Below are 13,248 nucleotides of genomic sequence, written 5' to 3'. Positions count from 1 at the left end.
TGAAATGGACGTACACATGCATTTAAGTAATTACCCACATTCAGTTTGTGGATGCCTCAAGACACCAAAGATTTTGCAGTGTGCTAGAGATGAACACATTCAAGACATTCATCAGAAATCCTCCTCTGTCTACTAACTCCTGGTATGGCAACACCAATGGTCCCAACACCTTCTACAAGCGTTTTAGCTAACAGAAAAACCTAACCTGTAACTGAAAGTGAATGCATTCAAAGGCTATTTCACATGGCCACTTCACTGTGAAGCAGTCATGCACAGCACACTGTGAAGCAGTCATGCACAGCACGAGAGGTCATGAGATGGGACTGTTTATGTTTACTAGACAATGATGACCGGTTTGTTTATGTTTACTAGACGAAGAGAGTAATGATGACACTAACCAATGATGACCGGTTTGTCCCTCTGCCAGTAACCCTTCTGGAAGGCTGCGATTGGCTGGTCTTCAATCAGCACCTCATCAATATATGGCCCCCAGGTCTCAAAGACCTCCAGAAAGCGGAAGGGGTTCACTATCTTTGATCCTGTGAAGGGAGAGGGGTATTCTGAGCTGGCGTCTCATAAATTCAATAATCAATTCATTGTTTGGATGTATGATTAAAAAGTCTTCAGTTGCTGCTCACCAAGCTGATTAATAATGAGCTGGATTGTTATTAAAAAAATAATAAACAATTAATTGATTGGTTAAGTGGCTAAATAGTGTTTGTTGCCAATTACCTCATCCCATGGACTTGCAGGCACTTTTCTTACCCTACTCCCTGTGTGTGTGTGTGTGTGTGTGTGTGTGTGTGTGTGTGTGTGTGTGTGTGTGTGTGTGTGTGTGTGTGTGTTCACCCACCAGATTTGACCTGAGCTCGGAGCACATCACGTGCACTGAGACTCTTCAGACAGAGCAGGTCAGACACGGAGCAGTTTGCCGTGCGAGCAAAGTCCCGACCGAGCCTCTTGGCATCCCACCTGCACCGTACACACACATAATTACTCCAGCCTCCATGCACACACACACACACACACACCCACTACACACACATCATCACTCCAGCCTCCATGCACACACACACACACAATACCTCTACACATACATACAATCACTACAAACACACACACAACACCTCTACACAAACATACAGTCACTACAAACACACACACAACACCACTACACAAACATACAGTCACTACAAACACACACACAACACCACTACACAAACATACAGTTACTACAAACACACACACAACACCATTACACACAGATACACTACAGCCTCCACAAACATACACACATCACTATGTACGGCCTCTATACAAACACATACACACATCACTACATTCTGTATGAACATACACTGCAGCCTCCACAAACACACAACATCACTACACAAACATACAGTATACTACAGCCACAAACAAACACACAACATCACTACACAAACATACAGTATACTACAGCCTCCACAAACACACAACATCACTACACAAACATACAGTATACTACAGCCTCCACAAACACACAACATCACTACACAAACATACAGTATACTACAGCCTCCACAAACACACAACATCACTACACAAACATAGAGTATACTACAGCCTCCACAAACACACAACATCACTACACAAACATACAGTATACTACAGCCTCCACAAACACACAACATCACTACACAAACATACAGTATACTACAGCCTCCACAAACAAACACACAACATCACTACACAAACATACAGTATACTACAGCCTCCACAAACACACAACATCACTACACAAACATACAGTATACTACAGCCACAAACAAACACACAACATCACTACACAAACATACAGTATACTACAGCCTCCACAAACACACAACATCACTACACAAACATACAGTATACTACAGCCACAAACACACAACATCACTACACAAACATACAGTATACTACAGCCTCCACAAACACACAACATCACTACACAAACATACAGTATACTACAGCCACAAACACACAACATCACTACACAAACATACAGTATACTACAGCCTCCACAAACACACAACATCACTACACAAACATACAGTATACTACAGCCACAAACACACAAAATCACTACACAAACATACAGTATACTACAGCCACAAACACACAACATCACTACACAAACATACAGTATACTACAGCCACAAACACACAACATCACTACACAAACATACAGTATACTACAGCCACAAACAAACACACAACATCACTACACAAACATACAGTATACTACAGCCTCCACAAACACACAACATCACTACACAAACATACAGTATACTACAGCCTCCACAAACACACAACATCACTACACAAACATACAGTATACTACAGCCACAAACAAACACACAACATCACTACACAAACATACAGTATACTACAGCCTCCACAAACACACAACATCACTACACAAACATACAGTATACTACAGCCTATACAAACACACAACATCACTACACAAACATACAGTATACTACAGCCACAAACAAACGAACAACATCACTACACAAACATACAGTATACTACAGCCTCCACAAACACACAACATCACTACACAAACATACAGTATACTACAGCCACAAACAAACACACAACATCACTACACAAACATACAGTATACTACAGCCTCCACAAATACACAACATCACTACACAAACATACAGTATACTACAGCCACAAACACACAACATCACTACACAAACATACAGTATACTACAGCCTCCACAAACACACAACATCACTACACAAACATACAGTATACTACAGCCACAAACACACAACATCACTACACAAACATACAGTATACTACAGCCTCCACAAACACACAACATCACTACACAAACATACAGTATACTACAGCCTCCACAAACACACAACATCACTACACAAACATACAGTATACTACAGCCACAAACACACAACATCACTACACAAACATACAGTATACTACAGCCTCCACAAACACACAACATCACTACACAAACATACAGTATACTACTGCCACAAACACACAACATCACTACACAAACATACAGTATACTACAGCCTCCACAAACACACAACATCACTACACAAACATACAGTATACTACAGCCTCCACAAACACACAACATCACTACACAAACATACAGTATACTACAGCCTCCACAAACACACAACATCACTACACAAACATACAGTATACTACAGCCTCCACAAACACACAACATCACTACACAAACATACAGTATACTACAGCCTCCACAAACACACAACATCACTACACAAACATACAGTATACTACAGCCACAAACACACAACATCACTACACAAACATACAGTATACTACAGCCTCCACAAACACACAACATCACTACACAAACATACAGTATACTACAGCCACAAACACACAACATCACTACACAAACATACAGTATACTACAGCCTTCACAAACACACAACATCACTACACAAACATACAGTATACTACAGCCACAAACAAACACACAACATCACTACACAAACATACAGTATACTACAGCCTCCACAAACACACAACATCACTACACAAACATACAGTATACTACAGCCACAAACACACAACATCACTACACAAACATACAGTATACTACAGCCACAAACACACAACATCACTACACAAACATACAGTATACTACAGCCTCCACAAACACACAACATCACTACACAAACATACAGTATACTACAGCCACAAACACACAACATCACTACACAAACATACAGTATACTACAGCCTCCACAAACACACAACATCACTACACAAACATACAGTATACTACAGCCTCCACAAACACACAACATCACTACACAAACATACAGTATACTACAGCCACAAACACACAACATCACTACACAAACATACAGTATACTACAGCCTCCACAAACACACAACATCACTACACAAACATACAGTATACTACTGCCACAAACACACAACATCACTACACAAACATACAGTATACTACAGCCTCCACAAACACACAACATCACTACACAAACATACAGTATACTACAGCCTCCACAAACACACAACATCACTACACAAACATACAGTATACTACAGCCACAAACACACAACATCACTACACAAACATACAGTATACTACAGCCTCCACAAACACACAACATCACTACACAAACATACAGTATACTACAGCCTCCACAAACACACAACATCACTACACAAACATACAGTATACTACAGCCACAAACACACAACATCACTACACAAACATACAGTATACTACAGCCTCCACAAACACACAACATCACTACACAAACATACAGTATACTACAGCCACAAACACACAACATCACTACACAAACATACAGTATACTACAGCCTTCACAAACACACAACATCACTACACAAACATACAGTATACTACAGCCACAAACAAACACACAACATCACTACACAAACATACAGTATACTACAGCCTCCACAAACACACAACATCACTACACAAACATACAGTATACTACAGCCACAAACACACAACATCACTACACAAACATACAGTATACTACAGCCACAAACACACAACATCACTACACAAACATACAGTATACTACAGCCTCCACAAACACACAACATCACTACACAAACATACAGTATACTACAGCCTCCACAAACACACAACATCACTACACAAACATACAGTATACTACAGCCACAAACACACAACATCACTACACAAACATACAGTATACTACAGCCTCCACAAACACACAACATCACTACACAAACATACAGTATACTACAGCCACAAACACACAACATCACTACACAAACATACAGTATACTACAGCCTCCACAAACACACAACATCACTACACAAACATACAGTATACTACAGCCTCCACAAACACACAACATCACTACAGTATGTGCAGCCTCAAAAATACACACATCACTACACATCACTACACAACACTACACAACACTACACATCACTACACATCACTACACATCACTACACAACACTACACATCACTACACATCACTACACAACACTACACATCACTACACATCACTACATATCACTACATATCACTACACATCACTACACATCACTACACTCGCTATACAATTGTACCCACCATTCTGCAACCTCTATAGAACATCAACCATACACACATCAGAACAAATATTACTATTTTTTTTACTATTACTATTAAGGTATGCCACTGCTCTAAGACCTGCACACTAATACACCTGTACAGGTATGCCACTGTTCTAAGACCTGCACACTAATCCTACTCCAACAACATGAACACCTGTACAGGTATGCCAACTCAGTTATTACAACAGTTTCTACATAAAACAATAAATACACACGCACACATACATGCACACACACACACACACACACACACACACACACACACACATAGTCACCTGGTTTTGAGTGGTATTGAGAATGGCAAACTCTGAATGGCAGCTTGGCTGAAGAGAAACTCACTGCTCCTCATCATCAGATGGAGGGCAACGGACTGCGCCCCCGCACTCTCACCAACTAACGTCACCTACAGCCCAACACACACACACACACACACACGCAGGATTCATGTCTGTGACATAATATTACTTAATTTGAGGATGGGTTAAAAAAAAGTACTTAATGATAATTTGTGCTTTAGTGTTGAGAATGCATTAACAATGACAAAATTAAATGAGACACACACACACACACCACACACACACACACACACACACACACACACACACCACACACACACACACACACACACACACACACACACCACACACACACACACACACACACACCCTCTTTGGATCTCCTGCAAAAACTGGAATGTTGTTTTTAATCCACACCAGGGCTGCCTGCTGGTCCAACATCCCATAATTCCCTACAGCAGAGAGCTCTGGGTCTTTTCCTGTGACCAGAAACCCAAACGCACCTGCAGACGCACACAAATGATGTAAGGCTCAGTGTATTTGTAAAAAGCTGTGTGTGTGCGTGGTCTTGTGCATTTCTATGCTTGTTGTTTTTGTTTACCCAAGCGATACTCCACATTGACCACCACTGTGTTGCTATAGTTACTCATGAAGCGTCCATCATAGAGGGGTCGGGAGGCGGAGCCTGCAATGAAGTCGCCACCATGGATCCACACCAGAACTGGCCGCTGTGTTTCCGTCGGCAATGACAAGTTCACAGTCCGAGGGACAAATACGTTCAAGTACAGGCAGTCTTCACTGACCTACACAAAAGCATACCAAGACATGCAAGATGAAACATACAGTATGAATGCTATTTGCTTTCTGGTTGATGCTAAAGGTCTTATTAGTCTGACACATGGTTAAGAGAATATTGACTTATGATGTCAGAGTTGGTGTTTTGATGCATTTATTATTGGCTAATGGTGATGAATGCTTCCCTGTGATTGGCTAATGGTGATGAATGCTCTCCTGTGATTGGTTAATGGTGATGAATGCTTCCCTGTGATTGGCTAATGGTAATAAATGCTCCCCTGTGATTGGCTAATGGTGACGAATGCTCCCCTGTGATTGGCTAATGGTGAATAATAATAATAATAATAATAATAATAATAATAATAATAATAAGCTTTATTTGTATAGCACCTTTCATACACAGAATGCAGCTCAAAGTGCTTTACATTTGAAGCATGTAACACAATAATAGTCAGTCAGTCATTATCAATCACTTTGCTCCCCTGTGATTGGCTAATGGTGACGAATGCTCCCCTGTGATTGGCTAATGGTGACGAATGCTCCCCTGTGTTTTGGTGCGTTGCTTGAGTGTTCTGCTCACTGATTGGCTATGAGTGCGCATACCTTTGGTGGACAGATCTGAGAAAACTCTCCGGCACAGGCTTGCATGCACGCCGGCCGAGGGAAGGTGGCGTTGTACGTCTGTAACCATGGTAATACTGGGTGGGGTGGCGCCCAGCGTCGTTGCCCCACTGGCGGGGCGGCATATGGGATGCCGTAGAAGACGTGAGCTTTGTCCAGCGTGAGGCCACGCACCATGCCCCCATGCACCCGCACAACCGGCCCCTCAGGCTCTTCAGCAGATTCAACACCGTCGCTTGCAACATGGCCAGCAGATTCAACACTGTCGCTTGCAACATGGCCAGCAGATTCAACACTGTCGCTTGCAACATGGCCAGCAGATTCAACACTCTCACCTCCCGCATAATTATCAAATTCATCATTATTACCATCAGCATTGTCCGAAGATTCAACACTGTCACCACCTGCATGATTGTCAAATTCAACACTGTCACCGCCATCATGGTCCGAAGTTTCAACACCGTCGCTTGCAACATGACTAGCAGATTCAACACTGTCGCTTGCAACATGGCCAGCAGATTCAACACCGTCACTTGCAACATGGCCAGCAGATTCTGTATTGTTTATCTCAACATGATGTACATCAACAGATTCAACGCTGCTACTTTCAATATAATTACTACTCCTGGCAAAGTCAATCCCCCCGGACTCTGTCGTACTGGTGATTTTAGTGATTTTAGTCTCAAGCTGAGCAGACTTTAAGGACAAATTCATCTTTGAGCCTCCATCAGAATCCATCTCCAAACCAGTGTGATCATCGACATCATATTCATTAGAGGTTAACTCTGTACTGAGTTTTACATCACCCGTGTGGTCATCTCTCAGCAGAGATTTGAGGGAATTCGCACCTATGAGTTTTGAGTCAGCCCAGAGATCATGGATTAACATACTTCTGCTGAGACCTTTACTAACTTTGACTTGTCTACTTACTTTATCATCAGTGCTGAGCTCATCTATGATTTTAAAGTCATCAGTTAATTTATTATCGGTTATTCCATCATGTCCGTAGATGAGTTTATACGAATCATCAGTATTATGGGCTGTTCCGTAGATGAGTTTATACGAATCATCAGTATTTTGGGCTGTTCCGTAGATGAGTTTATATGAATCCTGCTGATCACCAGTCCTCATTGGGTGGTGAGTGTCTCTTCTCATCTCATGCGCGGGAGGAGTGTGTGCATGTCTCTCCTCGCTAGTCCCAGCACCCTGCGTACTCACCCCTGTTTCCATGGTTATGGCGGCTCCAGACACACACACAAAGTTGATCATGGTTAGCAGCTTTAGCATTGAGATCCAGGCTGACATAGTGGTGGCAAAGCGGCAGACGGCATGAAAATAGGAGGATGTTTTCTTCTTATCCCCAGCGTTCTTTTTCCGTTGTACAAATCCAGTGTTGTCTGTCAGTGTGTGTGTGTGTGTGTGTGTGTGTGTGCGTGTGTCAAAGGGAAAAAGAGAGAGTCAGATCCTAGTTTACAGAGGCACTCGTGGTTTTAATCAGCCAATGCCCAACACACACACACACACACACACAGAGGGCTTTGTGTTGTGAAATAAGATTACAGATGGGAGGTCAAGACTCAGTTACTGAATCTCTGCACAAATGCTCACATACACACGCAGGCAAATACAAAAACACAAATAATGCACACTTCCTGTGCACATGGGCAAAGGGGAACATGAAAAGAGGAAGGATGATGTCATTGCAGTTTAAGGTAGAAAGGGGATTAATGTTTTGTCTGTTATGCTGACATATAAAAAACAATTATCTTAAGTCATATATTCCATGATTTTTCGCTTACACAGAGCGTTATCTGGAAAAACACATAAAGTTCAAGTAGTTTTATTGTCTTGTACTTAAAAAATTCATTATCAGTAATGAAATGATTAAGCTCAAGAGCCAGCTCAACTTAAAAGAGTAAATTAAAAGCAGTAATTAAGAAGGTGTATTTTGTGTGTGTATGTGTGTGTGTGTGTGGGGGGGGGGGGGGGGGGTATGTTGTGTCTGTGTGGGGGTTCTAAGCTTTGAGGTTGATTAGCTATGGGGAAGAGAATTACAGTTCAGCATCCTGGTGGCTTGTGGATAGAAGCTGTCTCTGTATCTGCTGGTACAAGTCTACATACTCTGTGTGTGTGTGTGTGTGTGTGTGTGTGTGTGTGTGTGTGTGTGTGTGTGTGTGTGTGTGTGTAGCTTGTGGATAGAAGCTGTCTCTGTATCTGCTGGTACAAGTCTACCTTCTACCAGATGCTAGGAGGGTGAAGACACTGTGGCTGGGATGACTGGGGTCAGCAAGAATTCGCTTGGTCTTTCTCCTGCAGCGCTGGCTGTAAAGGTCCTGGATAGTTGGTAACTCCTTGTGATCCGTTGCGCTGACCTGACCACCCTTTGCAGAGCTTTGCGATTATGAGCGGTGCTGTTACCATACCATTGAGGGTGTTTTGACTTTATTCTAATATTTTGAGATTCTGGATTTTTGATTTCTATGAGATGTACATCACAATCATCAAGATTAGAATAATCAACATTACAACAAAAATAAAGGTTTTGAAATATGTCACTTTATACGTAGGCTTAATTAGATTAGATTAGATTCAACTTTGTTGTCATTGTGCAGAGTACAAGTACAAAGACAACGAAATGCAGTTTGCATCTAACCAGAAGTGCAAAAAAAGCAGAAAAGTGCAATGTGATATACAAAGTATAAGCAGGTGGTGCATAGACAGGACAATAAATATAGTGCAGTGTAGACACTAGTATACAGTTAATTTACAGAAGGTGGTTTAGTGTAGTATAAATTAAATATAAATATGTGCAGTGTATTAGCAGTTACCTTAAGAGCAGAATGATATGGCTATGTAATATGCAGTGTATTAACAGAATATAAAATAAGAAAACAGAATAAATGCAGATATTCAGTATGAAAAATAAAGACAGATATGTACAGAATGTACAGCTATGTGCAGTGTGGTAACAGTAGCATCATAAGAGTAGTAAGAATACGTGTATGTGCAGGATGAATAGTATGAAGAGCAGTAGAAAATGGCTATATGTAAGTGTAATTACAGTATGTACATTTGTAAATAAACTAGATGTACCGCAGAGCGGTACAAAATATGACCGCCGCCCAGTCCAGCACATTTTTTCCACAAAAATAAATCACGCTAAAAGGCCTATATGATTCTAACTGTCTCACTAAATTGCATTATCCACACTCAATTCTCACTGGTATCTGCTAGACAAGTACCAAAACATGATTAGTGCATAGATTTCACATGTAAAATTCATTTTATACAACCCCACCTCCATCTTGCCTGTTCATAATTCTGAAAAATTCTTGAATTGTGTGCATGTACATGTTTATGTTATGTGTGTGGGTGTGTGTGTATGTGTGTGTGTGTGTGTGTGTGTGTGTGTGTGTGCGTGCTTGTGTGTGTGCCTGCGTATGTGCCTGTGCATGCAAGCGTACATATGTCTACTGTGTGAGTATGTGTCATACGTATGATTACTGTGAATGTATGTGTGTGTGTGTGTATCTGTTTGTGCACATGTGTGCACATGAAATGGGTTAACATGACCCCTGGAGGCAAACATACGGAAAAAAATGGTCATCCTAGTCCCTACAGTTCTCAAGATATTCACAGAGAACTGTGTCTGCCCTACCCTCCTTTCGGGGGGTCCAGTCCAGCGGGGGGGCTACAGATCAAAATGACGGTTCCATGCTATCCATGTGGGGTTACATGCCCACCAAGTTTTGTGTACCCCGGTCTTTCAGTGTCCCGGGAATCCTTGTTGGTGTACGTCACTAAATGTACACATACATTATTTTATTGTAAGGCCCCCCATGAACGAAAGTACACAAAACGTGGCATGCATTCGGAGGGTGTCATAATGATCCTACACTTTTAATTTCGTGCAGTTTTGACCTTGTCAGCCAGAGATATTGTGATGAAAACACCTAATTTTTTGCTTTTTAATTTTTAACTAGGTGGCGCTATACATGAAATAAGTGGTAATGGCATGGGTTGACATGCCCCCTTAAGACCAAGACACATAAAAAAGTTGGACCTCCTAGGCCCTACGGTTCTCGAGATATTCACAGAAAACTGTCTCCGGCCACCTACAGGCCAGTTGGTGTATAGTAACATAAATTAATTTATTGTGTGGCCCTCCATGAACGGAATTCCACGAAACTTGGCGTGCATACAGAGGGTGTCATAATGATACACTTCCAATTTTGTGCAGTTTTGACTATTTTAGGTCACAGATACCTGCGATTACAACACCTAATTTTTACTTTTTTGTGTTTAACTAGGTGGCGCTATACATGAAATGAGTGGTTATGGAATGGGTTGACATGGCCCCTTGAGATCAACATACAAAAAAAAATGGTCCTCCTAAACCCTACGGTTCTCGAGATATTCACAGAAAACTGTGTCTGCCCTACCCTCCTTTCGGGGGGTCCAGTCCAGCGGGGGGGCTACAGATCAAAACGAAAAACGATGGTTCCATGCTATCCATGTGGGGTTACATGCCCACCAAGTTTCGTGTACCCCGGTCTTTCAGTGTCCCAGGAATCATTGACAGAAATTTGGGCATGCGAAAAAATAAATAAATAAATAAATAAATAAATAAATTCTGACTAAAGCTATATGACCGCCGCTTCGCTGCGCGGCGGTCATAAATAGCAACAGTACAGAAGACACTTGAATATGAAGAAGAGAGGAGAGAGATGGACAGCTAGGAAGCAGGGAAGGCCAAGGAGTAAAGGTGGGTCTTTAGTCTTAATTTAAAAGTGGTGATGGAGGGAGACAGTCTAACATCTGGGGGCAGACAATTCCACAGACGTGGGGCTGCTACCGCAAAAGCTCTATTGCCTCTTTGCTTGAGGCGGGTGCGGGCCACAGATAGAAGACCCTTGTCGGCAGATCTAAGGGACCTGGATGCTGAGAGGGGATGGAGGAGGTCTGAAATATATGAGGGAGCCAACCCATGTAGTGCCTTATAAACAATCAGAAGGACTTTGAAGTGGACCCTAAAGCTAATGGGGAGCCAGTGTAAGGAGGCCAGAACAGGGGTGATGTTGGTATTTCTTGGTGCCAGTAAGCATCCTAGCAGCTGCATTTTGTACCAATTGCAGACGAGAAAGTTGGGACTGGGGGAGACCAAGATAGAGGGAGTTGCAATAATCTAACCGGGATGTAACAAATGCATGAATTGCTGTTTCTAAGTCCATGGGAGACAGAGAGGGTTTGAGATGGGAAATAATTCTCAGCTGATGGAAGCTACTCAGAGCTAATCTGCCTTTTAAAACAGAGCTCTGAATCCAGGATGACACCTAGATTTTTGGCATGTGGCTTGACAAAAGAGGAGAGGTGGGCTAATTTTCCTTCAATCAGGGGTCTAGCTTTAGAAGGACCAAAAATGATGACCTCTGTCTTATTATCATTTAGCTGAAGGAAGTTATTATTCATCCAGCACTTAATATCCTGGAGACAATCCAGAAGAGGCTGAATGGAGTTATCAGATTTTAAGGGCAGGTATAGCTGGGTGTCATCAGCATAGAAGTGAAAAGAGATGTCATATCGCCGGATGATGTCACCAAGGGGCAGCATGTATAAACAGAGCAGCAAAGGGCCCAAAATGGAGCCTTGCGGGACCCCATAGGAAACAGGAGCTGAGGAGGAAGAGGAGCAACCAAGGGATACTGAGAAGGTTCTGTGTCTGAGGTAGGAGCTGAACCAAAGTAGTGCTGTCCCCTTTATGCCTACCCAGTCCTCAAGACGGGTAAGGAGGGTGTTGTGGTCCACAGTATCAAACGCTGCGCTGAGGTCCAATAGAACCAGGATTGCATTTTGACCTGAATCTAGAGTGAGAAGCAGATCGTTGGTGACTTTTAGCAGAGCTGATTCAGTACTGTGGAGTGTTCTAAAACCTGACTGGAAGGGCTCAAGGATGTTATGCTCAGTCAGGAAGGGAAGCAACTGGGCCAGCACTATTTTCTCCAGTACCTTGGAAAGGAAAGGGAGTTTAGAGATGGGGCGGTAGTTATTCAAAGAATTTGCATCCAGGTTGGGCTTTTCAAGCAGGGGTTGGACCACCGCATGCTTAAAGCAGGCAGGGACAGCACCAGATGTCAAACAGGAGTTGATAACTAGCTGTATGGAAGGGCCCAACACATCAAGGCATCTTTCAAGATAGGAGGGGACAGCATCACCAGGGGAAGATGTGGGTTTCATACAGAGGACTATGTCCTTGAGATCTGCTAGCGATACATCAGCAAAGTGACTGAAAGTAGATAAAGGGCCTGAAGACACCTTAACTGGGGGGGAAGGCAGAGGAGGGGGAGAGAACAGTGCTCTGGTGT

The 13,248-nt window shown here is 42.3% G+C and overlaps 1 protein-coding gene across 1 annotated transcript in view; it reads right to left on the bottom strand.

Moving 5' to 3' along the window:
• LOC143141369 (crystal protein) overlaps positions 1 to 7,908 on the bottom strand; it is a 12,735-nt gene extending 4,827 nt beyond the window's left edge. Inside the window, exons 1-6 of the mRNA XM_076302415.1 lie at positions 6,869 to 7,908; positions 6,072 to 6,273; positions 5,840 to 5,973; positions 5,450 to 5,577; positions 854 to 972; positions 399 to 539 (exon numbers count right to left, since the gene is read on the bottom strand). Of these exons, the coding sequence (XP_076158530.1) occupies positions 399 to 539; positions 854 to 972; positions 5,450 to 5,577; positions 5,840 to 5,973; positions 6,072 to 6,273; positions 6,869 to 7,774 (1,630 nt within the window). The 5' untranslated portion in view covers positions 7,775 to 7,908. The remainder of the gene's footprint in view (positions 1 to 398; positions 540 to 853; positions 973 to 5,449; positions 5,578 to 5,839; positions 5,974 to 6,071; positions 6,274 to 6,868) is intronic.
• Between the last annotated feature and the right edge of the window lie 5,340 nt (positions 7,909 to 13,248).

This window comes from Alosa pseudoharengus, unplaced genomic scaffold (assembly GCF_046254945.1).
Source record: "Alosa pseudoharengus isolate Yale_2024_CS ecotype anadromous, Long Island Sound unplaced genomic scaffold, YU_APseudo_1.1 YU_APseudo_1.1_scf_10, whole genome shotgun sequence".
Taxonomy (NCBI): Eukaryota; Metazoa; Chordata; class Actinopteri; order Clupeiformes; family Clupeidae; genus Alosa; species Alosa pseudoharengus.
This window is presented reverse-complemented; position numbering and strand designations above follow the sequence as displayed.